Genomic DNA, 27,743 nt, shown 5'->3' with positions numbered 1-27,743 from the left:
TTTCACTCCTGCTTTAGTGAATGTATGAAATAAAATCAACAATATTTTTTACAGCATTTATTAAACTCGGTAAGTGTTTATTTTGCAATATTAAAAGTTGTGTGGATTAAAGTGAAAGTTTACCCAAAATTGTGTAGTAAGCAGTTTACAGATGGAAATTTCAGCCAGTTCATGTCATTTTTAAGTGTATGTACATATATATAGTTTCAGGCCTTTTCTACCCATTTGGAAATGGAGACATAAAGAATCCCTCTCAAGATGATGGAAGCTCTCCAATAGTATTCTTGGAAAAGCCCTTTGTATATTTTGGACGTGTTTATCGACAGACCTATGTAAGCACATTGTCTTCATATATTGTGTGTATGTATCTGTGTTTGTACATTGCATTCGGAAGGTATTCACAATCCACTCCATAACACACAATGACAAAGCAAAAACCAGATTTGCGGTAAAAAGAACACTGAAATACTACACTGACATAAGTATTTAGAGAATTAACAGTTGAAGCACCTCTGACAGGTGTTACAGCCTCAAGTAATTTTTGGGTGTGATGCAACAAGCTTTGCTCACCTGATTTGAAGATTTTCTGCAATTCTTTTCTGCAGATTGATGTGTTTAATTTTTTTAAAGCATTAAATTATTCCTCAAAAGGACATTTTCAATATTAGACAATTAAAATCATAATTTTGAAATAATCTGTTGAATTGATTGTTTCATTGTCTCAATAACAATAATAAAACAATATAAAAATCATAAAAACAGTATTACTTTTTTCAGCTTTTACACAAATTACATGATGAATTGTACATTACATACATACATGTAGGAATTCTCATTCGTGGTTTATAGTATAATCTTTTCAATTTTGTTATGTAGCTTGATGCTAATTGTAGCTCTAATGCACACTGCGTCAGGAACTATTCGTTTAACAAATTAGTTAATGGAATATAAATCACACAAGGTCCCAAGAATATGTTTTTTCAGACTTCAGATAGGTGGATTATTGTATAGTGGGATGAAAGTTGTGTATATTGGCAAGCCATGTAATGCCAGAATAAAGGATAATAATGGCTGAATATAAACAAAAGAATAATGATAAAAGAATAATGAAGATTAAGTCTCATACCGGCAGAGGTGTGAAAGGTTCGTCAAGTGAGAACAATAGAAACATGAATGATTGCCTCATCAGACCTTAGACAATAGACTGCAAATGCGTGTTTACAGGGCAATAACATATTTTATTAGCATCTTAGCCTTCTCTAAAAACTCACATGACATGGTCTTACAAAATGTTTCATACAGACATAAGTCTTGAACTGTAAACTCCCAAGAGTCATCTTTCTATATATATGTTGATTATGAGTCTATACAGAATGACTTATGAGCAGCAACCTTTTTATTTTGGGTATGTCATTTATGCCTCACTTGCCAAAATGGGGTATATGGGGTACAGTATCCAATTTATATTGTATAGCCAAATCTCTTTTATAATATTGTTTTATCTCTGCTTCAGGTAAATAACAACGGGCATTTGACATTCGATGAGCCTCTTTCAGATTATTCACCTTCGCAAGTCAACAGAGACATCATTGCTCCACTGTGGACAGACATGGACAACACTGTCACTGGAAACATCTCCTATCGTCAGGTCACCAGAGGCGGACTCTTACTAGCAGCCTCAAACAACATAAACCAGTATTTTCCCAATCTGAACTTCACTGCCTCATGGCTGCTCATTGCCACTTGGGATAAAGTACCATACTTTAACAACTCACAATCGGTAAGCCAGCCTATATGTTAATGTCATAAGTCTTTTGGAATTTTTGTGTTCCAAGCACTATTCAAATTATTTGAGGTATATCAATTTAATTCCAATATATTTTGGTGTCTCCAAACAGACAACGTTGATGGATTAGAATGATCAAGTTTTATTTTCTCTTATATGTTTTTATTTCTCTAAGAATGCAGGTAAACCCATGTTAGGCCAACATAACTTTCCAAATTGTTCCAAACTAAGATACATTTTAGCAATAGTTAATTAACTAGTTAATAGTTAAAACTAACAGAGTAAAGGTGCGGTCACGTTTTGTTATGTATTCTCGGTTTTGTTTAACCTTATTGTTATGTGGTCCTTAAGGTTACTTTTTGCCCTGTTCTGTTCCTATTTCCTGTGCCACATGTTGTAGTCCTGTGTAGGTTTTTTTCTGTTAATTAGTATTTGATTGTTCCCTGGTGTGTCTTGTCAGCTTATTACCTCTTGTGTTTACCCCTGGTGTTTGTCCCTGGTGTTCTTTGTCAGGTCTTGTCCCTCTGTGGATGTTATACGTTGGATGTCTCTGCTACTTTGATCATGATTCCTTGTGTTTTGTTTCTGGATTCCTGGTTCTTTGTGTTTTATTGATTTTTTAAACTCCACTGCATTTGGATCCTCTCGCCCTTGTTTCTGAGTTTCACCAACGTAACACGTTTACCATTGCTTGGCAAAATTTCAAGGGCGAAATCAGAAACAGAAAGCTGATTGGTTTGAAAATTGCTTCTGTGTGAGCAGTGAATTCAATAGACAATGAACCTTTTTGCCAACAAATTTCACTGAAATGTGGCTTCAATAATTTGGGTAAAAGTAATAGGAAAGCTGTTTATGTATATCAAAGCACAAAATTGAAAGATAAATATATTTTATTTAAGGCACTGCAGAATTAATCAAGAATAAAAATGACATGACACTCTGTCTATGAGCTATTAGGATAATTTTCTTTTTCTGTAACAGAGTTCATCTTTTCAAGTTGTTTTGGTCTCTGGTGGCTCTCTGTCTTTTGTCATGATGAACTACGGAAATATCTCCTCTACAGATCAAAGTTTTCAGGTTAGAAAGAATTAGAACCGTATCTCTGAACTCTGGCACTAAGATAATATTGAAGAACTTTGCGCCACAAAGCTTTTTTGATGATTATGATGATAGATTTTTCTACTCAGGCCGGCTATGGCACAATAGACTCAACAAATTATTCCTCAATCCCTGTGGCTGATGCAAATAAGCTGTCCGACTCCAGCAATGTCAATGTCCCGGGACGCTGGGCATTTCGTGTTGATGGTGGACCTGAAGAGGGTAATCCTTTGACTCTGTTTAATGACTTTTTTGAAACCATGATCTGATCAAATCAGACCAATTACAACTTAAAAAAAGAAGTAGAAAATGTTTGTGACCAGTGTAATAAGTATACATTTAAAGCTGCTGTAAGCTGTTGGAAAACCATGCATAAAATATCCCTGATACATTCTGTACAATTTTAATTTAGGGATTTTTGCAGTTGGACTTTGTTAAAACACTCAACCATTATAACCACTAAATAATTTACAATTTAATATTAAGATGTTCCTTTTTCAATTGCAGGAATTTTTTACCCGTATGGAGATGAGGATACAAAGAACCCTGCAGAGTATTTTGGAAGTTCTCCACTGATCACTCTGGAGCAGCCATTTGTCTACTTTGGGCATGTTTATAATCAACTATACGTAAGCAGCATTTTCACATTCATGACATTTTACACATTACACTTTTATTGAAACAACACAAGAAGCTTTATATTCCACATTGAGAATATTACTTAAAAGTCCAGATGACTGAGCTTTCACTGTTTTGGTCTCATAACAGGTGAATAACAAGGGGTACTTGACTTTTGAAGAACCGTTTTACCAGTGGTATCCCTACGATTTTCCAGCATACTCGACTAGAGACATCATCGCTGCACTGTGGACAGACATTGACATTACAGATAAAGGAACCATCTCTTACCGACAAGTAACAGATGGTCATCTCTTGAATCGGGCTTCAAGAGACATAAACCAATATTACCCCAACTTGAACTTCTCTGCCTCATGGGTTTTTATTGCTACATGGGATAAAGTACCGTACTATGGATACAGAGGGGCAGTAAGTTTTTCATTCAATTATCATACACTTTTATTGCATAATATTTTAATTGAACTGAAATTTATGGCATATCCAGAATGATGCTTGTATTAATGAAGAATTCCCGGTCTCTTCCAGGTGTCGACCTTCCAAGTGGTTTTGGTGTCTGGAAAAAACCTGTCATTTACATTCATGCATTATGATCATATCACCTCCACCTACGCTGCAGAGGTAAAGCAGTGTGGAAAATGTGCTAATATGATCTTTGGTAGTGTGAAATGTTTTTGGATTTAATGGATTTTTTTCTTTGTGTTCTCTTCATTAACAGTCCGGCTATGACACAATTTGCTCTACCAATTTCTTTTCAATTCCTGTTCCCGACATCACAAACCTACCATACACAAGCAATGTCAACGTCACGGGTAGATGGGTATTTCGTGTCGACAATTCATCAGAAAGAAATGGTAAAGAAATGTCTTAATGAAATGTGCCACTCAGTTTTATATGTCTAATTTTATAATTGGTGTCTCAAAACATGCATTTTTGTTTCTTCAAAATCCACGAGAGACAGGCCAGCAAGTTAAAACCAAAGAACAGGAAAACAAAGGCGTTCTCAGAAATGCAGTGTGACACTAGGCAAGACTTCACAATGAGTGCCGGACCTTTCTACGTACGCCGGACCTACTAATAGGAATCTCGCTAGAGAGGCCAATCGACTTCGAGTGAAACTAAACGAGCAAATGCACATTGGCGTGCAATTATTTGCATCAGCTGTTCAGCCACGCAGCACGGGTATATAATAAGCAGAAGTTGCGATTGCACTTCAGCCTTTTGCTTCGGAGCCAAGCACTTCGATGCTTTCTACAAACTCCCAGGAGATTGTGAAATTATACGAGCCAGCTTTTTTTTGGACCTCTCCACTCTGGTACGGCGTGACAGCACAGCAGCACGAGCAGTCTTTTTCTCTCTCTTTTCTCTCTCTTTCCTGTTTTTTGTTTTTGCCTTTTGAGCAAACAAAAAGCTGTTTTCACAGCTGGTAAGGTGCGCAGAGAGCGCTCAAAAGCCGTTTTCACGGCTGGTAAGACCAGCGAGAGAGTGACAGTGCACAGACAGGTGTACATTCCTCTCTGTGTTCGCGGTGACCGTTCCCCTGCATGCTTCAGCACCAGCGAGAGCAGTCCCTAAAAGAGCTTACACAGATAGAATGCGTCTTTTCAAAGATGACATTCTATCTGTGTGTTTCTGGATGCGGTCGCTACCTGGGATTGCGGGATGGTCACGATAGCTGCCTCGTGTGTCTGGGCCTCGAACACGCTGAGGCAGCCTTCGTGGATGAGTCATGTACCCATTGTGGGAAGATGACCTTCTAGGAGCTGCGGTCAAGACTCTCGTTCCTGCAAAGGGGCGGATTCCCCGTGCCTGCGCCTCGATCTAACCCTCCTCTGAGGGTTGCTTCGAGCTCTGACACGGGAGACCTGAGGATCACGGTGAGCACGCTTCCTTAAGGGAACCAACCCCCTAGGAACCCTCATCCCTCTCACGTTCCGCAGCCAGTAGAGCCACTGGACCATCCTCGAAGTGTGTACCAGTCGTTTCCTTCAGTGCTCCCCGCGATGAACAAATGTTGATCACTGCATCGGAGGGTGGGTCAGACCTCTCCACGGACAACGACTCGGCGCCGCTGCCTCCTTCGGGTGTGCCCGAGTCGGACCCGGAGAAGATGGCCATGCCTTCCCGGGCCGCCAACAGGATCGGGCTGTGTCCCAAGCCCTCGAGGCTGGATGATTGGTATCTTGAGGTGGCGCGAGCTGGTTCTCAGCAACCCACTCCAGTGCCTTTCTTCCCGGAGGTGCACGAGGAGCACACGGTGACATGGACGGCACCTTTTACTGCCAGAAACCGTCCCGGTGGCTCCTCCTCCCTTACCTCCCTTGATGGTGGGCCGGCTAAGGGATACACGCGTACCCTGCCAGTGGAGTGGGCCGTTGCTATGCAGCTGTGCCCTAACTCCACATGGTGCAGAGAACCATGTCTCGCTTCCCGGGCCTATAAGTACTCGTCGGACTTAACCGGCAGGGCTTACAAGGCCTGTGGGGAAGCCGCCTCTGCCATGCATGCCATGGCGTTGCTGCAGGTCCATCAGGCCAAAGCACTGAAGGAACTGCACGAGGGTGGTCACGATCCACAAGTTCTCCAGGGACTTCGTGCCACAACAGACCTCACGTTTCGTGCGACGAAGGTCACTGCGCGGTCAGTGGGTCGTGCAATGTCCACTTTGGTGGTCCAGGAACGCCATCTCTGGCTATGTCTGGCCGACATGAGGGAGACCGACAAGCTCCGGTTCCTTAACTCCCCTGTGTCCCAGACCGGCCTCTTTGGCGACGCAGTCGAGAACTTCGCCCAGCAGTTCTCGGCTGTACAAAAGCAGACAGAGGCCATCAAACACATCCTGCCCACCCCACCGCCCGCAGCCCCTCAGTCTGCTCGTCGCCGGGGGCGTCCTCCTGCGTCTGCCCTCGCTCCCGCACCTGCCCTCAGCCTCCACCTAAATGGCACCGTGGAGCCAGTCACAGGCAGGCCGCCCCGCCCGTCCAGGCCCACGCCAAGAAGGGCGGTAAAGCCAAAGGTCCCTAGGATGGGCGACCCAGAAATGGATGGGACTGCTCTTCGGGAGATGGTGACCGCACCGCTCCCTCCCCCGGAAGAGGGCCGGATGGAAATTCTTCTGTTTCCTTTTGTTTCTGTTCCGCCGCTGGCCTCAAAACCAGTGGTACCCAAATTTTCAATAAAAAAGTAGTTTCTTTCATCTCTGGATCCGAAGAGGGCCCGGAGAGCAGTGGGGGGAGAAAATCCTCACCACTCTCATCCGCCTCTTCTATTGTCAGCGGGCAGCAGTGTGCGGTTCGAGAACGCAACCAAGCTGCCTCCTGCCCCAGTGTTGCACAGCACACTCAGACTCCGCTATGAGCCACCTCCCAGAGAGAACCTCCCGAGCCGCGTCCCTGTGTTCCACCTCGCTGCCCCACCCCGGGTACGCCTGCGGTCCCTTTGGTCCTGCTTGTACGGTCTCTGCGAGCCTGGTTAGCGCTCCCCAGTCCGAATCGCTGGCTCATTCGGACCATCAGGCTCAGCTATGCGATTCAGTTCGCCCGGCGTCCCTCTAAGTTTTGGGCCATCCATTCCACTACAGTGAGAGCAGCCAATGCCCATGTCTTGCGGGCGGAGATCGCAGTCCTACTGGCCGAAGGACGCGATAGAGCCAGTCCCTCCAGCCGATATGAGGTCAGGGTACTACAGTCCCTACTTCATTGTACCCAAGAAAGACGGTGGGTTACGACTGATCTTGGATCTGCGAGTTTTGAATCGGAGTCTCCACAAGCTACCGTTCAAAATGCTCACGCAGAAACGCATTTTCGAAGGCATCCGTCCCCGAGATTGGTTTGTAGCATATGACCTGAAGGACGCGTACTTTCATGTCTCGATTCTTCCTCGACACAGGCCGTTTCTGGGGTTCAAGGGTCGAGCATATCAGTACAAGGTCCTTTGGGCTGTCCCTGTCTCTCCGTGTCTTCACGAAAATCAGAGGATCTCTTTTCTCGGTATGGAGTTGGATTCGGTCGCACAGACAGCACGTCTCACAGAGGAACATGCTCAGTCGGTGCTAAACTGGACGGCAGCGGAAATTCTTTCAGTGGCTCCTGGGGCATATGGCAGCAGCGGTATGAGATATATGAGACCGCTTCAGCATTGGCTTCATGGCCGAGTCCCGAGATGGGCGTGGCATCACGGCACTCACCGGGTGACTATCACACCGGCGTGCCGCCAGACCTTCATCCCGTGGTCAGGCCCCTCGTTCCTGCAGGCAGTAGTACCCTTGGAACAGGTGTCCAGGCATGCTGTGGTATTCACAGATGCCTCTGCCACCGGTTGGGGTGCCACGTACAACGGGCATGCAGTGTCAGGGGTGTGGACAGGCCCTCAACTCCATTGGCACATCAACTGCTTCGAGTTTCTAGCTGTACGTCTCGCTCTGAGCCACTTAAAAAGCTTGCTACAGGGCAGAGACGTGCTGGTCCATACGGACAACACTGTGACTGTTGCGTACATCAACCGACAAGGTGGTCTATGCTCCCATCGCATGTCGCAACTCGCCCGCCATCTCCTCCTCTGGAGTCAGAAGCATCTGAGGTCACTTCGAGCCATGTATTTCCCCGGTGTGCTCAACCATGTGGACAACGAGCTGTCACAAGCTGTGCTCCCGGGAGAATAGCGACTCCATCCCCAGGCGGTTCAGCTGATCTGGAGAGAGTTCGGGGAGGCTCAGGTAGACCTGTTTGCCTCCTCAGAGACCTCCCACTGCCAGTTGTTTTATTCCCTGACCGAGGGAACACTCTGCACGGATACACTGGCACACAAGCTGGCCCCGGGGCCTCCGCAAATATGCGTTTCCCCCAGTGAGCCTACTTGCACAGACCCTGTGCAAAGTCAGGGAGGACGAGGAGCAGGTCCTTCTGGTGGCCCCCTATTGGCCCACCCAGACCTGGTTCCCAGAACTCATGCTCCTTGTGACAGTCCCTCCCTGGCCCATTCCTCTGAGGACTCATTCATTCCTTCAGTCATTCCTTATGACTCAGAGACGGGGCACCCTATGGCACCCACATCCGGACCTCTGAAAATTCCATGTCTGGTCCCTGGACGGATTACCAAATGTAACGAGACATTATATAGTAAAATAAGTGATACCTCTGTTTTTGGTGAAAGCATTATGCAAATAACTTATTTATAGCAGAATGTACATTCAAACTGGCACGAGTGCCTTCAGATTTTTGAATGCAACTTCCTAAACAACAAATTATATTTTTACCTTTAATAATTTTAATGATTATTGTTTGTGAAATATATCAGTGCTGAAAACTCTCCCCCATATACTAAGATTTGCTGTTTTGAACCTTTTGAATTTACATGATTTGTGCAGAAGTTTTTGTTGGTGGGTTTTTTCCATCCAAAATTTCTAAAGATTAACTTATTAATCAATTAGGCCTGGTTTCACAGACAGGGTTTAGATTAAGCCAGGCTTAGGCCTTAGTTTAATTAGGACTTTTAAATAGCTTTTAAAAATGTGCCTTAGAAAAAAACATTACTGGTGTGAATCTTGAGACAAAACAATGGCACTGATATATTTTAAGATATGTCAGATATGTCATTATTTATTGAAATATTTATTATATATATGTATAAAGTCATCTTATGTGAAAAGTGCCTTTTGATTGGCTCGTAGGGCTGTGAAATTATTAATCCCAATGAATCGCATCCAAAATAAAAGTGTGTTTACATAATATATGTGTGTGTACTGTGTATAATTATTTAGTATATAAAAATACTCACACATGCATGTTTATTTTTAAGAAATATTTGCATGTATATACTGTATATATATTTATATATAATTTATATTATATATAAATAGTTTATATATAACAATTTTTTCTTAAATATATACATATGTGAATTTATATATACAAAATAATTATACACAGTACACACACATATATTATGTAAACACAAACTTTTATTTTGGATGCGATTGGTCGTGATTAATCGTTTCACAGCCCTAAGCTGCTTGAATACAGCAGTGCAATCTCAGGAATTTATCATATTTATCAACATTCTATGTGGGGTTGGAAAGGATAACTTTTTCATCATGCTTTTTTGTTGTCATAAAATGTTGGCTACATATATTGAATCAGGAATTAAACATGGGTCTCCATCAAATGAGGTGCATGATGCCATCTGCTGCAGTACTGCTGGAGAAGCTGGGTAAAACAACATTGTGTTTTTTGTGTTTGCAGCCTCAGATGATCTTCTCAGTGCTCAGGTGTGTGGAAGAACCACATTTAGCAGCAGCAGGATAGTAGGAGGTCAGAACGCTTCAGCTGGACGCTGGCCGTGGCAGGCTAGCCTTCTTCTGGACGGCAGACACTTCTGTGGAGGTTCTCTCATTAACAAACAGTGGGTGCTGACTGCTGCCCACTGTGTTGATAGGTAAACTCATTCAACTAAATACTTCTGCTTTCGTAGATGCTTTGAGAAGATTACATTTTGACTGAGGAATTTATTTAACCTTATTAAAGCCTAATGTATCATATTTGATATGCAAATTTCTAAGGCCAACATGATCAAAACTTTGCTGAAAAAATGCCTTTTTGTTTTGTTTTTATTTTAGTATACATCTTCAATAAATAAAGGCCTTTTAGTATAACTGTAAAAATGTCCCCTTTTAGCTTGTGGTCCATGAAATCTTTATTGTTTTTAGACAGTATAAATGTAAGAATAAAGAATGAAGTATTGTTAGTAATATTTCAAGATGAACATTTACTGGACTGAAGCTGCTTAGATTTACCTAATTATCCGTATTTTAATTTTTTTTTTCTTCTTCAAATGTAAGTATCAAATATGATCCATCAGCTATTTGTTCACCTCTCAATCATTACATTGCATTTCATAATACATTTTAGAACTACAGGGCTCTGATCATAAAACTAAGCATTTAAATGTTATCTTAGTAAGACTATTATTGGCAGATATAGAGTGACAACTGATATTTTATTACATTTTATGCAAGTAGTCTGTTCAAAGAGAGAGATTTTTTATAATATTCTGTCTAATGTCTCAATAAACGCTAAAAACAAATTTTAAATAAAAAAGATTTTTCGGACTTATTTTTAATATGTTAGGCTTTACAGGTTTAAAACTCTTCTTGACTACTTTCTGGGGTTTTTTCTGTTTTTTTCTATATTTCAGTTATTACATCTATTATTCAACTGTGGTTTTGGGGCGACAGACCCAGGAAGGCTTCAACCCGAACGAAGTTTTCAGAGATGTGATGGCAGTTGTCAAACATCCCAGTTACAACTATCTTACGAAAGACAATGATATCGCTCTGCTCAAACTGAGCTCTCCCGTCACCTTCACTGACTACATCAGACCCGTGTGTCTAGCAGCTGATCACAGTGTGTTTAACAACGGCACAGACAGCTGGATCACTGGATGGGGAGACATTAGTGAAGGAGGTGAGAATTCATTCCTGTTTAACTTAGTTACATTAAACTCAACATGAAATGCCTTTCACAATCCCATTCAAAACAGGTTAATTTGTGCCTATGTAGAGTAAATAACTTCTCATGTCTTTCCTACAGTGTCCCTCCCATCCCCTAAAGTTCTTCAGGAAGTGGAGATTCCTATAATTGGTAACAGACAGTGCAACTGTCTCTATGGAGTTGGAAGTATAACAGACAACATGATCTGTACTGGTCGACTGGAAGGAGGCAAGGACTCATGTCAGGTACACAAACTCTGTTCAACTTGTGTTTACAAGGTAAACAATAACGCTGTGTCCTAAATCGAATACTTCCCTACTATATAGCTTGCAAAAAACAGTTCACTAACAGAGTAGTACATAGTATTCAAAAAATAGTTGGCGAAAAGTACGAGACCGGCGAGATTCTGAAGTGTGCATAAGATTGTAACCGTCTCCAAAAAAACCTCTTAGGAGGCAAACTACACAATAATTTTAAGGGAAGGATCTACCGACCAGATTTGCAATCGACCCCAGTGCTATAACTCAAACATATAAACTTCATAACACATATATGCCAAAAAATACAGTTTTTAAAGTTTATATGAAAAGACACACAAAAATATTTGCATTGACAAAACCCTATGGGCCCTATTTTAACGATCTGAAACGCAAGTGTCAAAGCGCAAGTAACTTTGTGGGCGGGTCTCGGCGCTGTTGCTATTTTCCCGGCGGGATAAATGGCTCTTGCGCCCGGCGCAAATCTAAAAGGGGTTGGTCTGAAGTAGCTTCATTATTCATAGGTGTGGTTTGGGCGTAACGTGAAATAAACCAATCAGAGCGTCATCTCACATTCCCTTTAAGAGCAGACGCGCTTTTTCCTTGGCGTATTGCTATTATAACGGCGGATTTGCCAGGCGCGCGCCAGGAGCGGTTCACAGCCGAGGAGAGCAACGCTCTCGTCACGGCCGTAAAACACAGAGAAGTGACACTGGGGATGGAGAAACACACCCAAATTAAACAGGCATATAATAATGTGGGTAAATGTGTAAGCTAGATGTATGCTTTTATAATAAATTGTCTATCTATCTATCTATCGTTTCTAATAATATGATTTGCAAAAATGAAAACTGCTGCTTCTGTGTAGATTAGAGAATCAAAGTGTATGCGCGTTGTGCACGCTATACATTATGGTCAAGCATGCGCCCTTAAAATAGCATAATGAACAACGCGCCACTGACTTTAGACTAGGTTTTTTCTGGCCAGTGGCGCAATTGTTTTATGGAACAGTAAAATAGCACCAGGGATTGTTTGCGCCGGGACACGCCTCCTTTTTCGCGCTGAACCGCCCAGGAAGCGCAAGTTCATTCCCTAGTTTAGCGACGTGCTTTTGTGGAGGGAAAAGCGCGCTTTGCGCGGGTGCAAAATAGGAATGAAACATGCGTCGGTGTACAAAGTCAATTGCGCTGGGTGCAAGATAGGGCCCCAAATCTATCTATATATACACATATACACACATATATATATATATATATATATATATATATATATATATATATATATATATATATATATATGTATATACACTCACCTAAAGGATTATTAGGAACACCATACTAATACTGTGTTTGACCCCCTTTCGCCTTCAGAACTGCCTTAATTCTACGTGGCATTGATTCAACAAGGTGCTGAAAGCATTCTTTAGAAATGTTGGCCCATATTGATAGGATAGCATCTTGCAGTTGATGGAGATTTGTGGGATGCACATCCAGGGCACGAAGCTCCCATTCCACCACATCCCAAAGATGCTCTATTGGGTTGAGATCTGGTGACTGTGGGGGCCATTTTAGTACAGTGAACTCATTGTCATGTTCAAGAAACCAATTTGAAATGATTCAAGCTTTGTGACATGGTGCATTATCCTGCTGGAAGTAGCCATCAGAGGATGGGTACATGGTGGTCATAAAGGGATGGACATGGTCAGAAACAATGCTCAGGTAGGCCGTGGCATTTAAACGATGCCCAATTGGCACTAAGGGGCCTAAAGTGTGCCAAGAAAACATCCCCCACACCATTACACCACCACCACCAGCCTGCACAGTGGTAACAAGGCATGATGGATCCATGTTCTCATTCTGTTTACGCCAAATTCTGACTCTACCATCTGAATGTCTCAACAGAAATTGAGACTCATCAGACCAGGCAACATTTTTCCAGTCTTCAACTGTCCAATTTTGGTGAGCTCGTGCAAATTGTAGCCTCTTTTTCCTATTTGTAGTGGAGATGAGTGGTACCCGGTGGGGTCTTCTGCTGTTGTAGCCCATCCGCCTCAAGGTTGTGCGTGTTGTGGCTTCACAAATGCTTTGCTGCATACCCCGGTTGTAACGAGTGGTTATTTCAGTCAAAGTTGCTCTTCTATCAGCTTGAATCAGTCAGCCCATTATCTTCTGACCTCTAGCATCAACAAGGCATTTTCGCCCACAGGACTGCCGCATACTGGATGTTTTTCCCTTTTCACACCATTCTTTGTAAACCCTAGAAATGGTTGTGCGTGAAAATCCCAGTAACTGAGCAGATTGTGAAATACTCAGACCGGCCCGTCTGGCACCAACAACCATGCCACGCTCAAAATTGCTTAAATCACCTTTCTTTCCCATTCTGACATTCAGTTTGGAGTTCAGGAGATTGTCTTGACCAGGACCACACCCCTAAATGCATTGAAGCAACTGCCATGTGATTGGTTGATTAGATAATTGCATTAATGAGAAATTGAACAGGTGTTCCTAATAATCCTTTAGGTGAGTGTGTATATATATATATATATTTCTAGAGTGTTTGGCATGGTAATGGGTATGACAAAGTTGATATATTTGGTCTTGGCAGAATAGGTCTGCTACGCTGCTGCTGCAGAGCAAGCACAGGACTTGCTACGATCAATACATATACAACACACTGCTGTAAGCATGTAATACATGCTTCTGCTGTACAATATAGCGTACATGAATCACCCCCCAACAGAGCAGGTGACATGATATTTGACAATACAATACAAGCCGAGTATACTGTACATCAGAAAATCCCCCACCCCCAGCAGATCTACCACCAAAACATATTCTGCTGCTTCTCCAAAGAGCCATAGGAACGTGTGAATGCTATATATGTGTGTCTGGCTCTTTAGTTTTCAGTATGAGAAATGGGGCGTATGCTTGGTCTTGGCGGACTATATCTGCCTACGCAGTATTCCCCCAAGCAGATCTAGCCGTTAAATGTGGGCTGCCATGAGGTGTATATAAGGCGCGTGAAGCATCTCGAAGTGTAGCCCTATGTGTACTAGTGTACCCTTTTTTTTTTCAAGCGGTGTCCCTTGTGACTTTTACAGTTCTACATATGTGCCTACATACCAGTGTATGTGTGCCACTAAACTAAGTAGTCTGGGCCGTAAGGCTTGGCTCTAGTGGCCTATTAGACTATGTGTACCTGGGCCTGCTTTGCCGAATGGCTTAATTCTATTGACCTGTGACTACAGTATGTGTGCCTGAGCAGAAAGCTCAAACATATCCAATTAGAATGCATATTATGTGTGGCTTTAACAAATGGTAACACGTTGCAGGCTAATAGAGATGAGAAAAGAAACCCTCCACAACCACCTGAGCAAATAGTATGATGATTTAACATCATTTGATAATCGTCATTGTCAAATTTGTAGGTAACAAAATTACCTACAAATCGTAATTACCCTATTACCCTATTTGTAAATGTGGAGTCATTTGGACAACGGGAGTATGGCTACGAGTATTCAGCTGACCGAGCCCGAACATGCACGCAAAATTAAACATCAGCCTTGAAAAGTGTCCACTATGCTTAGACACAGTAACCTAACGTAAAAGGCGCAATGCTGCTGTATCTTAATACGTATCTCTGCTGCTGTATGCTATTATTTTACTCCTGCATCAAATGCAAGATTGTAAAACACCTTCTTAAACTAATAAGGCATGGTTTGTTGTTTCGTGGATTAAGCAAAGGTTAATATTTAAACGTGAATGCCCATCCCGGTTCTGGAACCCAGAGTTCCCGAAATTTAGTGAAGGTGCTTAATCCAGATGCTGTATAGCAGTGTCCACCAATAGAATAGAAATGTACCACGACATTAGATTTACGAGTCATTATTTTACGATATTTGGAAAGAAGAGCTGATAGTCTATTATATCTATTGTCTGAGTTACATTGTTAATGCATTACTACTTGGCATTTCATATCTGTCCCATGCAATGGTTATGTCAACAACACAATTTGAGAGTGAATCCCACATTACTCCTGAACTTCGCAGCCTGCACCCGACTGTCTGTCCTCACCACAGCATGAGCACTTATTCAATGAATGACATATATAGTCGCTAGAGTGTGCAAACTGCTCACTCATCTTAGCCCATGCAATCTCAGAAAGTGCCGTTACATAAATAAGCTGTGCAAACTGCAATGAGTCTCCTATTTACACTCCTGTTGTTAAGCAAATACGTCTGCGTTGAGTAGTGAGTTATTCTGACTGATAATAAACACCTCTGATGGCCACCACACATGATCAACATCATGTCCGTGATCGAAACGCCCACCTCTGCAAACGTGCCGCAAACAGAATCCTGATGTTCTCCAGCGCGCGCACACACATACCCGGTGGAGAGTTTGGCAAATGATACAGCATCGCTGTGGTGCTCTTGCTTTTCATTTGAGAAATACATGAATCTGCCTTGCACAGGTAGTTGAAATGACAATTATCATTCTACGTGTGAGCAGTGAGTTTAATACGAAAGGTATCCGACATTAGCATTCGTCACTGTTCGTCCTGTAGTTATGAAATAGTTTATGCCCAAATATAATTCTGCTGAAAATGCAGCTGCTCGCGTACTTCGTATGTAAATAAGGTGAAAACATTGTATTTTAAAAATGGTAATGTTTACATCTCATGATCGACTCATTAGCCGACACATGGACTCAATTTAGCAAACACATACAGTGTCTACTTAACCACAACATCTGCTACTGCTGTTGATATTAGTTAACATTGCAATCTGATTGTTATAAATGTTGCTGCTGTAAAAATACTAGGAATTGCTGTGGCTCTGTTATATATGTGATACAAATAAAGCCTTTCACTTTATAGAGTTCAGAAAAGCTTTTCTCTGTATTCTTACATTGCCTGCTTGCTGCAGCATAAATGCAAAATGCACATTCTCTAGCTGCTAATGCTAGTGATTCACTCTAGCATTAATTCAGGACTGCTGACATGACACATGATTTAGACCTTGTGAATGGTTAGTTCATAAGGAATTGATTAAGCAGACTACACAAAACACAGTGATATAACGTAAAAACCCACGCACTAATCTTAGATGTTGAATTTTAGAGGATTTCCGAAAGCGCGCTGCACTGCTAGGGCAAATACTACCCAAGTATTTGAAGGTTGAGCAGCGAGCTCATTGGCCACTGATACGGCAGGAACCAATCAGCTGTGCCCTATAGAAAATAATGTAGATTAATGTCTGTAGTTGCAGAGATGAGGATAAATTGAAGAAATGTCAGTGGAATGATGCTGTGTGATGAAAAAAACAATCCAAATGAAATCCAAACACCATGTTGAATTTTTAGGCCTAGCTTCCACTGTCCTCAGTCTGCTACTTTTTGGCCAGTCAATGAAGAGAGGTAGTATATAAAGAGTCCTTTTGACTGCGCTGATCAAAAGCATGATGGGAAAGACTTGCTGACGACACAACTTAATGAACTTAATGCTCATTGGTTTAAACAACCATTATGTATTGTTCTCTTTTAAAATTTAGATTTTAAAACTCTGATATCATGTTATATGTTTATATCATGTTTATATGTGTATAAATTATGAGCGAATATTCCCAAACTTTCTGACAGTGTGATATCTATATGGGTTATGAGATGTCATTTTAAATAATGTTAGCCTATCCAAAATTGTATGTATTTAAATGAAGTATTACCATCACATACCAACAATTCAGGAAATAATCTAATGATTATTAATGAAATAATCTAATGACTTATGATTGGTACAGCCCCTTTGGGCTGTACCATTACTCTAGTACGTTCAGAATGTGTTCTTTGATATCACTTCACTAGCTGTCAAAACGTACGTACCGGGTAGGCTACGGACGCAGGCGCTGGTGTGTAAGCGAAAAAACTGCTTGACACATTCACATTTAATTATATATTTCAAATCAGCAACAAAAACTGACATGAACTGCTGCATAGATGTTGTTTCTTAGATGATGCGCATGTGCAATCTTCAGGATTTCTATGGCAACCGGACATTGACCTTGACCTCTGAACTTGGTATCTCTTAGTAATAAGACCATCTCTGATTTTCATTGTTAAAATTGAGCAAAAACAGTCAAAATGGATTTATAGTGCCTAAAAATGTTCACTTAATTGTAGAAAATTAACTCTCTCTCTCTCTCTCTCTATATATATATATATATATATATATATATATATATATATATATATATAATTAATTAATTTTAACGGATTATAATTAATCATAAATATTTTAATTATTTTTTGAATTGACAGTAGAATTAATAGTACAATTATTTAATCAGTTCATCCAATGAACAGAAAGCATAATCAATTATTAATTCTAGGAAATATATTATCTTCCTGGCCAAGAAAGAATAACCATTTCCAACTAAAGTAAATAAAGTACTAGCAGGGTAATAGCATAGGTATCGCTAGATCAAGATGTTTAAGTGACTTCGATATGTGGCAAACACAGAGACAATAAAGTGTCGATATAATGGTTTAATAAACGAAACAGCGGTAGGCTACACACACAACTAAACTAAGCAAAGATTGTATACAGAATCAAGAAAGTGAAGAATAGTGAAGAAAGAGAGAGAGAAGAGAAGAGAATGGCAAGATTACAATCATTTAACCACAACCTACGAGAAACATCAGAGAATCAGGGTCACCTTAAAGGGGCACAATAACTTAGAAACGCATCTAAAGGCTGCGAATGGGTACTTGCATTGACTTCGGTTGCTGAACAATTCCAGATGCAGGAGATTCTTGAGATTCTTGATGATTTCGCCTGGAGTGCGCTAAGCATTCGTTTGGGTTCTTGGTGTGGTCCACGTTGAATCCAAAGAATTTAACTTGAAGATGAAGTTGCCGGAAGAAGATAGGAGAATGTTGGCTTGAAGAGACTGAGGCCAGATCTGAACTAATCAGACACTCTTAAAGGTCATATCAGTTCACACCCATTTGTTGAGGTGACCAATCAAAGATGACCGGGAGAAAGTCTTTGTTCCATCTTATATCCATTTGCATGTTCATGGTGGCATGGAGAATTTGTGCAGTCTTTAAAAGTATGGTAAAAATATCATGATGCAATTTATCATAACATATTGTACACCATTGATTATAAAATCAAAAGAGGATTATTTTGATACTAAGAAAGAGGAGATTTGAAGACATTAAAGCAGTGATACATCATCTTTGGATATCAACATTTGAAGTTACTCTAACATAACTAAAGAATCATTGTGTTGTCTTTTAAGGAATTTAACTTTTAGAGTTTTTGTGTCATTTGGTGATGTCACTTCCTATAAAGTCACTTCCTGTTTGTCCTTCATGATACTGCATGGAAACAATGAGACAGACATGGTGTGCTCTCAGGGTTCAATCCATTTGCATCCACCTTAAAGCATCATAGAGGCAATGCCTTAAGTTTATTTATGTGATATTAGACATGTTAAAGATCATATATTAGTAGAGATTTTGTTGAAAAGATGATGTTTGATAAGATTGTTAAAAACGATGTTTGCCATTGTGTACAGGTTCACAGCAATGCTAATAGCCTGTATAACTGCTGCTACATTGAGAATAGCATTGGAAGCACAAGTGCTGGAAGATGCTGAACTTGCGATGCATGCTGCAGTTGAAAGAGGAGGATCTGAATCAGAGAAAGTTAAAATTGAACGTATCAGTGAATATGTCAATTCTCAAATCAACCTTCAGAGTCATTCTCCCTTTCCGCTCTTATCAGGCTTACCTGTCGCTCCTTCATTCAATGCTGACTCACATAACAGTTTCATAACATGGAGCCCGCCTGCAAAACATATTTCACGTATACAGTCTATCAACAACAAGCCGAAGTCTGAGAAAGCTGATAGTATGTGCTGTACTTACCTGCAGCAAACCTACCTGGTCTGTCTGTGGGTGCGATGAAGTCAGAAGTCAGAAGGACAGGATCCATCATGAACGCACATGCTAAGTCATATGTTCCTCGATACATCCCTCTCGCTGGCACGCCATCTCATGCAGAGCCTTTGGCACAGTATTTAGCAAGACGAGACCTTGTTAATTCAGGACTGTACCAATTCGATGATAAGCCAGAGAATTACCGGTCATGGTATTCCTCATTTACCAGTGCAGCTCGTGAAGTTCACCTCACAGCAACTCAAGAATTAGACCTCATGACTAAATGGCTGGGAAAGGAATCTGGCGAACAAGTGAAGCGCATCCGCTCTGTGCATGTCAGCAATCCCAATCTCGCTTTATATAAAGCATGGGACAGACTATGTGAGTGCTATGCTGCGCCAGAAGTCATTGAAAAGTCACTGTTTCAGCGGTTGGACAGTTTTCCTAGGATTTCTGCTAAAGATCACACCAAATTACGTGAACTCAGAGACTTGTTAATGGAAATCCAAGGTGCTAAAGAAGATGGTTATCTAACAGGTCTGTTATACCTCGACACTTCACGTGGAATTGGACCTAATGTAGAGAAACTTCCATATGGGCTTCAGGACAAGTGGGTGACTTCTGGGTCATGGTATAAAGAAAACAATCATGGCGACTTTCCTCCCTTTGAGTATTTCTGTAACTTTTTGTGCTCTGAGCTGAGGCAAAGAAGCGAAACGACCCTAGCTTTATGTATCAAAGCAGTGCTACAACACCCACAAAACCAGATAGATCCATTGTGAAGAGTTTCCATACCAACAAACCCATCTCAGTGCACAAAACAGATGTGTGTGTAGTCAATGATGACCCTAACAAAATCTATCCATTGCATAATAAACCACACCCTCTGAAAAAATGCCGAACATTCAGAAACAAACTCCTCGACGATAGAAAGGCCTTCCTCAAGGAGAAAGGAATATGTTTCAAATGCTGTTCTTCAATCTTTCATCTCGCTAATGAATGCAAGTCTTCTGTGAAGTGCGCTGAATGCGGCAGTATATATCATGATGTGGCCATGCACCCTGGTCAAGCAGTCAAGGCTCCTTCACCGTCACAAGAGGACGGCGGGGAGGGAGAAGATCATTTTAACACGGTCAGTGTCAGTACAAGCTGTACAGAAGTTTGCGGTCCAGGTCAGTGGAGCCGCTCATGTTCAAAAATCTGCCTCGTAAAGATATACCCCAAGGGTTTCAAGGATATGGCCATAAAAGCCTATGTAATTCTGGACGACCAGAGCAATCGGTCATTAGCCAGACCAGAGTTCTTCGAGCTTTTTGACGTGGAAAGCAAGCCATTTTCATATCATCTCAGAACTTGCTCTGGTACCCAAGAAACATCTGGCAAGAAAGCAGAAGGATTTCAGATTGAGTCACTGGATGGAAAAGTTCTCATCTCTCTTCCACCACTAATTGAGTGTCATGAGATCATTAATAATCGGTCTGAAATTCCAACGCCGTGTGCAGTTCTACACCAGTCTCATCTCTGACACATTGCTAAGCATATCCCAGAACTGGAACCAGAGGCAGAAATACTGCTGCTACTCGGAAAGAGATGTCATCAGGGCACACAAGGTCAGGCAGCAGGTCAATGGACCAAACAACGCCCCCTTTGCCCAACGACTGGACCTGGGCTGGGTAGTAATAGGAGAAGTGTGCCTGGGTAATGTACATAAGCCAACAGTCAACACATTCAAGACCAATGTGCTAGAAAATGGTCGCCATTCAATCTTTCAACCCTGCACAAGCTTCATGCAGGTTAAGGAGATGCAGCCAAGCTGTAACATGTCTGCCAGAGTAACTGAGAAGACGTTGGGACAGACAGTGTTCAACAGAACTGAGCATGATAATAAACCTGCTCCATCAGTGGAAGACACAGCTTTCCTGAAAATAATGGACACAAACGTCTACAGAAATGATGCTAACAGCTGGGTAGCTCCTCTGCCGTTCAGAGAACCACGCCAGCCTTTGCCAAACAACAAAAGGCAAGTAGTGAACCGATTCACATCCCTGCAACGTACCCTGAAGAGGAAACCTGAGATGCAGCAACAGTATGTGGCATTTATGGAAAAGATCTTCACTAACGGACATGCTGAGGTAGCACCGCCACTGAGAGAAGAGGAGGAATGTTGGTATCTTCCAACATTTGGGGTCTACCATCCAAAAAAACCCATCAGGGTCATCAGATCAGGGTGGTCTTTGATTCCAGTGCTCAATACTAATAGGTGTTTCTCTCAACAACGTGCTCCTCACAGGCCCCGACCTTAATAACTCCCTTGTGGGTGTTCTGCTACGCTTTCGGAAAGAGAAGGTTGCAATCCTAGCGGACATTCAACAGATGTTCCACTGTTTCTTGGTGCGTGAAGACCATCGCAACTTCCGTTTTCTATGGCATAAGGATAATGATGTCAACAAGGAAATTGTTGATTATCGAATGAAGGTCCACGTCTTTGGCAATGGGCCATCTCCTTCTGTGGCAATTTATAGACTGCGAAGAGCTATCAGAGAAGGCACACAGGAGTATGGTGCTGACACTGTCAGGTTTGTGGAAAGACATTTCTATGTTGATGATGGCTTGATATCTATACCATCTGAAGCTGAAGCAATCAATTTGCTTCAACGAACACAGGCCTCACTAGCTGAGTCAAACGTCCGTTTACACAAGTTTGCTTCGAACACTCAGACAGTCATGGACGCTTTCCCTCCCGAAGATTGTGTTCCAGTAATCAAGGACCTAGATCTGAGTGGAGAAACTTCACCCACACAACAGAGCTTAGGTCTGCTGTGGGAGATTATGAATGACACCTTCACTTACTCTGCATCGACCATTAACAAACCATTCACCCGCCGTGGAGTCCTCTCCACTGTCAACAGTATTTTCGATCCTCTGGGTTTACTGGCACCTGTCACGATCCAGGGAAGAGCCCTTCTCAGAGAACTTACCTCTGAACTGTCAGACTGGGATACATCTCTCCCAGAAGACAAGCTAAGCAGATGGGAAGCCTGGAGAGATTCACTCCAAGACTTAAAACAGCTTCAAGTTTGCCGTACATACACAACAACTTCACTCACTGAAGCAGTGCACACAGAATTGTGTGTATTCTCGGATGCATCGACCAAGGCCATAGGTGCTGTGGCGTATCTGAAAGCACTTCAGAAAGATGGGAAAGTTGAAGTAAGATTAGTTATGGGCAAGGCAAAGCTAGCACCTCTGTCCGAACCTACCATCCCAAGGCTGGAGCTGTGCGCTGCTGTCTTAGCAATAGAGATAGCAGATCTCATTCAGCATGAGCTGTATCTAAAGTTGGATGACACAAAGTTCTTTACAGACAGCAAAGTGGTGCTCGGCTATATTTATAACGAGTCAAAGCGATTCTACATGTATGTTCAACGTATCCGTCAGTCCTCAAGACCTGAGCAGTGGCATTATGTACGTACAGAAGAAAATCCTGCAGATCATGCATCAAGATCCTTACCTGCATCTTGCCTGGTGCAGACTTCTTGGTTCACCGGTCCTTCCTTCCTGCATCAGCTACCTGCAGAGAAAACACAATCGAGTGAAACATCTCAGCTAATTGAACCTGAAATAGACTCAGAAATCAGACCTCAAGTACAAAGCTGTGCTACTAACCTGGAAGAACCAGAGCTTACCTCTGACCGATTCCAATGGTTCTCCACCTTCACATCTCTAGTAAGAGGAGTAGCATTTCTAGTTCACATGGCAAAATCTTGTAAACACACAAACCAAAACAGAAAATGCAAAGGTTGGCATAGATGTGACTTACCTCGTACTCCGGATGAAATGGACCAAGCAAGGTATGTTATCCTTCAAGCAACACAAAAAGCTGCGTTTTCAAAAGAACTGTCAGCCTTCCAAGCTAACCAGGCAGTATCCAAAAGTAGCCGCTTGCGGAAACTCAGTCCGATCATAGAGGACAATTTAATTTGTGTTGGTGGACGTCTAAAGCACTCTCAGTTTGCATCTGCTGAAAAGAACCCAATAATTCTGCCCAAAGATAGCCACATCTCCCTACTGCTCACTCGACATCATCATGAGCAAGTGAAACATCAAGGCCGTCACTTGATGGAAGAAGCGATCAGGGCAGCAGGACTGTGGATCTTGGGAGGCAAAGCACTAATCAATTCAGTACTACACAAATGTATAACCTGCCGCAAGTTACGTGGAAAACAAGAAGAACAACGTATGGCGGACTTGCCATCTGAACGCCTCAAAACCTGCCCTCCCTTTACATATGTGGGGCTTGATGTCTTTGGACACTGGTGCGTTACAACCAGACGCACCAGAGGAGGACAGGCGGAGAGCAAGCGATGGGCGATCATGTTCTGCTGTATGAGTTCGAGAGCTGTGCATGTCGAGGTTATCGAGTCTATGGACACGTCAAGCTGCATAAATGCTCTAAGGTGATTCTTCGCACTCAGAGGCCCTGCGAAACAGCTCCATTCCGACTGCGGTAGCAATTTCATTGGGGCATGCAAGGAGCTTGGAATGGACAAAAAGGTGCAGAGGTATCTCAGTGAGCAAGGATGCAGCTGGGAATTCAATCTACCATACAGTTCTCACATGGGAGGCTCGTGGGAGCGTATGATCGGCATTGCCAGAAGAATCCTAGATTCAATGTTTCTGCAGCTGTACACTCGCTTAACCCACAAAGTTCTTTGCACACTAATGGCAGAAGTTACTGCTATTATTAACGCACGACCACTCTTACCTGTGTCTGCAGACCCGGAACAACCTTTCATACTTTCACCATCAATGCTTCTTACACAGAAGACAGGAGTTCCACCTCCTCCTGGAGACTTCTCGGACAAGGACCTGTACACAAAGCAATGGAGACAAGTTCAGGCTCTTGCAAACCAGTTCTGGACCCGCTGGAGCCGTGAATACTTACCTTGCTTGCAACACAGACAGAAGTGGACAGTACCTCACAGAAACCTTCAAGTTGGAGAACTAGTTCTGCTCAGGGACAAGCAAATAGCCTGCAACTGCTGGCCCATGGCTAGAATCACTGCTTTATTCCCTGGAAAGGATGGACATGTCAGAAAGGTTGAGGTAACGACAAGTGACCAAGGCAATATAAAATCCTTTCTACGGCCAATTGCAGAAGTTGTTCTACTTCTAACCAAAGACTGATCTAGAGATCTAAGGTTTGGCACTCTCATAAATTCATAGTGACCTCACATAGGTCAGGCAGGGAGTGTGTTGTCTTTTAAGGAATTTAACTTTTAGAGTTTTTGTGTCATTTGGTGATGTCACTTCCTATAAAGTCACTTCCTGTTTGTCCTTCATGATACTGCATGGAAACAATGAGACAGACATGGTGTGCTCTCAGGGTTCAATCCATTTGCATCCACCTTAAAGCATCATAGAGGCAATGCTGTAAGTTTATTTATGTGATATTAGACATGTTAAAGATCATGTATTAGTAGAGATTTTGTTGAAAAGATGATGTTTGATAAGATTGTTAAAAACGATGTTTGCCATTGTGTACAGGTTCCCAGCAATGCTAATAGCCTGTATAACTGCTGCTACATTGAGAATAGCATTGTATATTCATGTTATTATCATTCATAATGTAATTTTACTCAAGAAATTGACACTGAATAGTGCTGTATTGTTTTATTACAGTTTTCACCACTACATGTAAATGAGGAAGTGTGACAGTAAAGCATCAAATTTACTACGACTCTTTCTTAATTTGCACGGTTTAACTTGGTGTTTAGTCAGAGTTTCAACACACTGCAAGGCAAGTTTATTTATATAGCACATTTCATACACAATGGCAATTCAAAGTGCTTTACATAGAAGAAATTAAAATAATAAAAAGAAATAAGAATAATTAAAACAGTTTAGAAAAATAAAATAAAATACAGTACAGTACAAACAGTCGGACGTACAGCGGCACAGTGCTCATTCAGTAAATGCATAGCTAAACAGAAGTGTTTTGAGTCTGGATTTGAATGTGACTACTGTAGGAGCACGTCTGATTTCCTCTGGAAGCTGGTTCCAGCTGCGGCTGGCATAATAGCTAAAAGCGGACTCGCCATGTTTAGAGTGAACCCTTGGTATTTCTAGCTGATATGATCCTAATGATCTGAGTGATCTGTTGGGTTTATATTCAGTGAGCATATCTGCAATGTATTGAGGTCCTAGGCCATTGAATGATTTATATACCAGTAATAATACTTTAAAATCAATCCTAAATCTAACTGGGAGCCAGTGTAAAGACCTGAGGACTGGTGTGATATGTTCATATTTTCTGGTTCTGCTCAGAATCCTGGCGGCAGCGTTCTGTATGAGCTGCAACTGTCTTATGGTCTTTTTGGGAAGGCCAGTGAGGAGTCCATTACAATAATCCACCCTGCTGGTGATGAAAGCATGCACAGGTTTCTCTAAGTCTTGTCTGGAAACAAAGCATCTAATTCTTGCAATATTTTTCAGATGATAGTATGCTGATTTAGTTATTGCTTTGACATGACTACTGAAACTAAGGTCTGACTCTAGTGTCACACCAAGATTCCTGACTTGATTTTTAGTTGTTTGACCCCTAGAGTGAAGGTATGTGTTCACCTTGAGAACTTCATCTTTGTTTCCAAACGCAATGACTTCAGTTTTGTCTTTGTTTAATTGAAGAAAGTTTTGACACATCCAACTGTTGACTTCGTCAATGCATTGGCACAGGGAGTCAATGGGGCTGTAATCGTTAAGCGAAAGGGCTAAGTATATCTGTGTGTTGTCTGCATAGCTGTGGTAAGCAATTTGGTTCTTTCTCATTATTTGGCTCATTGGGAGCATATACAGGTTGAACAGGAGTGGCGCAAGAATTGAGCCTTGAGGGACTCCGCATGTCATGGATGTCCACTCAGACTTATGGTCTCCTATACTCAAATAATAACCTCTCCCATCTAAGTATGACCTGAACCATTTTAGGACTATCCCAGAAAGCCCCACCCAGTTTTCCAGCTTGTCAAGAAGTATGTTATGATCGACAGTGTCAAATGCAGCACTGAGGTCGAGTAGTACCAGCACTGATAATTTTCCTGAATCAGTATTTAAGCGAATATCATTTATTATCTTTATGAGCGCTGTCTCTGTGCTGTGGTGCGGTCGGAAACCAGATTGAAAATTGTCAAAGTATCCATTCGAGCTTAAGAATTTTTTCAGCTGATTGAAGACAACTTTTTCAATGATCTTGCCTATGAAAGGAAGATTTGAGATCGGTCTATAGTTGCTTAATATGGTCTTATCCAGATTGCTCTTTTTCAGGAGGGGCTTGACAACTGCAGTTTTCAGGGAGTTTGGAAAACTCCCAGAGAGAAGTGAGGCATTTACCACTTCTGGAAGATCTGCTTCTAAACTGTTTAACACACTTTTGAAAAAAGATGTGGGAAGTGTGTCAAGGGCGCATGTTGATGTTTTAAGGTGCTGTACGGTTTCTTCCAAAATTTTGCCATCAATTTCTTTGAAATCAGACATAGTAACTACTTTCTCAGGTGGTCTGATCTGTCTGACCCCAGCGCAACGCAAGGATGTGCTGATCACCTTTCTGATATTATTGATTTTCTCAGAGAAGAAAGAAGCAAACTCACTGCACTTGTTGTCTGAGAGCATTTCACTGGGAATCTGGCTTGGGGGGGTTGTCAGTCTCTCTACAGTAGCAAAAAGAGTGCGTGTGTTGTTTAAATTGCTGTTTATAATATTTGAGAAGAAAGTCTGTCTAGCTTTGCCTAGTTCCATATTGAAAGCATGCAGGCTGTCTTTGTAGATGTTATAATGGACTACAAGTTTTGTCTTCCGCCACATGCGCTCTGCTTTTCTGCATTGTCTTTTCATAATTTGCACTGCTGTTGAGTTTCTCCAAGGTGCTTTTTGTCTGCCACTCTTCTTCCTGACTTTAACAGGAGCAATATCATCAATTACACTTTTAACTTTTGAGTTAAAAGAATCAAGGAGAAAATCAACAGAGTCTGCAGATATGCTTGGTGTTAAGGATAAAGCCTTCATAAATAGTACACTAGTGTTCTCATTTAAGCAAACAGTTTTGATTTATTTTGCCATATTGTTTTCTGCACTATCTATGTGAATGTTAAAATCTCCAGCAATGGCAAAACAGTCAAACTCTGAGGTAATTGTTGATAACAGTTCTGTAAAGTCCTCAGCAAAGGCTGGAGAGTATTTTGGAGGCCTGTAAATAATGATAAGTAAAATGTGTGGAGCACCTTTTAACACAGTACCCAGATATTCGAAAGACGGGTAATTCCCAAATGATATTTGCTTACATTGATAGATATCTTTAAAAAGAGCAGCTAGACCCCCACCTCTCTTAACAGCTCTGCAGACACTCATAAAAGTAAAGTTAGGAGGGGATGTTTTATTGAGGACTGTTGCACTGCAGCTGTCTTCTAGCCAGGTTTCATTTAGAAACATAAAGTCCAGGTTGTTTGTGGTTAAGTCGTTGACTAGAAGTGATTTATTTTTAAGT

At 41.8% G+C, this 27,743-nt stretch overlaps 2 protein-coding genes across 2 annotated transcripts in view; both read left to right on the top strand.

The window, feature by feature from the left end:
• Window positions 1-27,743, top strand: part of LOC311096687 (integrin alpha-X-like) — a 569,425-nt gene that overhangs the window by 63,587 nt on the left and 478,095 nt on the right. The gene's annotated exons all lie outside the window — the stretch shown is intronic.
• Window positions 1-27,743, top strand: part of LOC311096690 (transmembrane protease serine 9-like) — a 46,576-nt gene that overhangs the window by 14,078 nt on the left and 4,755 nt on the right. Inside the window, exons 8-18 of the mRNA XM_084136001.1 lie at window positions 205-332; window positions 1,514-1,780; window positions 2,768-2,863; window positions 2,974-3,106; window positions 3,392-3,513; window positions 3,653-3,931; window positions 4,049-4,141; window positions 4,239-4,374; window positions 9,760-9,952; window positions 10,712-10,980; window positions 11,107-11,252. Of these exons, the coding sequence (XP_083992127.1) occupies window positions 205-332; window positions 1,514-1,780; window positions 2,768-2,863; window positions 2,974-3,106; window positions 3,392-3,513; window positions 3,653-3,931; window positions 4,049-4,141; window positions 4,239-4,374; window positions 9,760-9,952; window positions 10,712-10,980; window positions 11,107-11,252 (1,862 nt within the window). The remainder of the gene's footprint in view (window positions 1-204; window positions 333-1,513; window positions 1,781-2,767; window positions 2,864-2,973; window positions 3,107-3,391; window positions 3,514-3,652; window positions 3,932-4,048; window positions 4,142-4,238; window positions 4,375-9,759; window positions 9,953-10,711; window positions 10,981-11,106; window positions 11,253-27,743) is intronic.

Source organism: Abramis brama, assembly GCF_963993115.1.
Source record: "Abramis brama genome assembly, chromosome: 14".
NCBI lineage: Eukaryota > Metazoa > Chordata > Actinopteri > Cypriniformes > Leuciscidae > Abramis > Abramis brama.
Note: the sequence above shows the minus strand (reverse complement) of the source record. Positions and strands in the feature narration are given on the sequence as shown.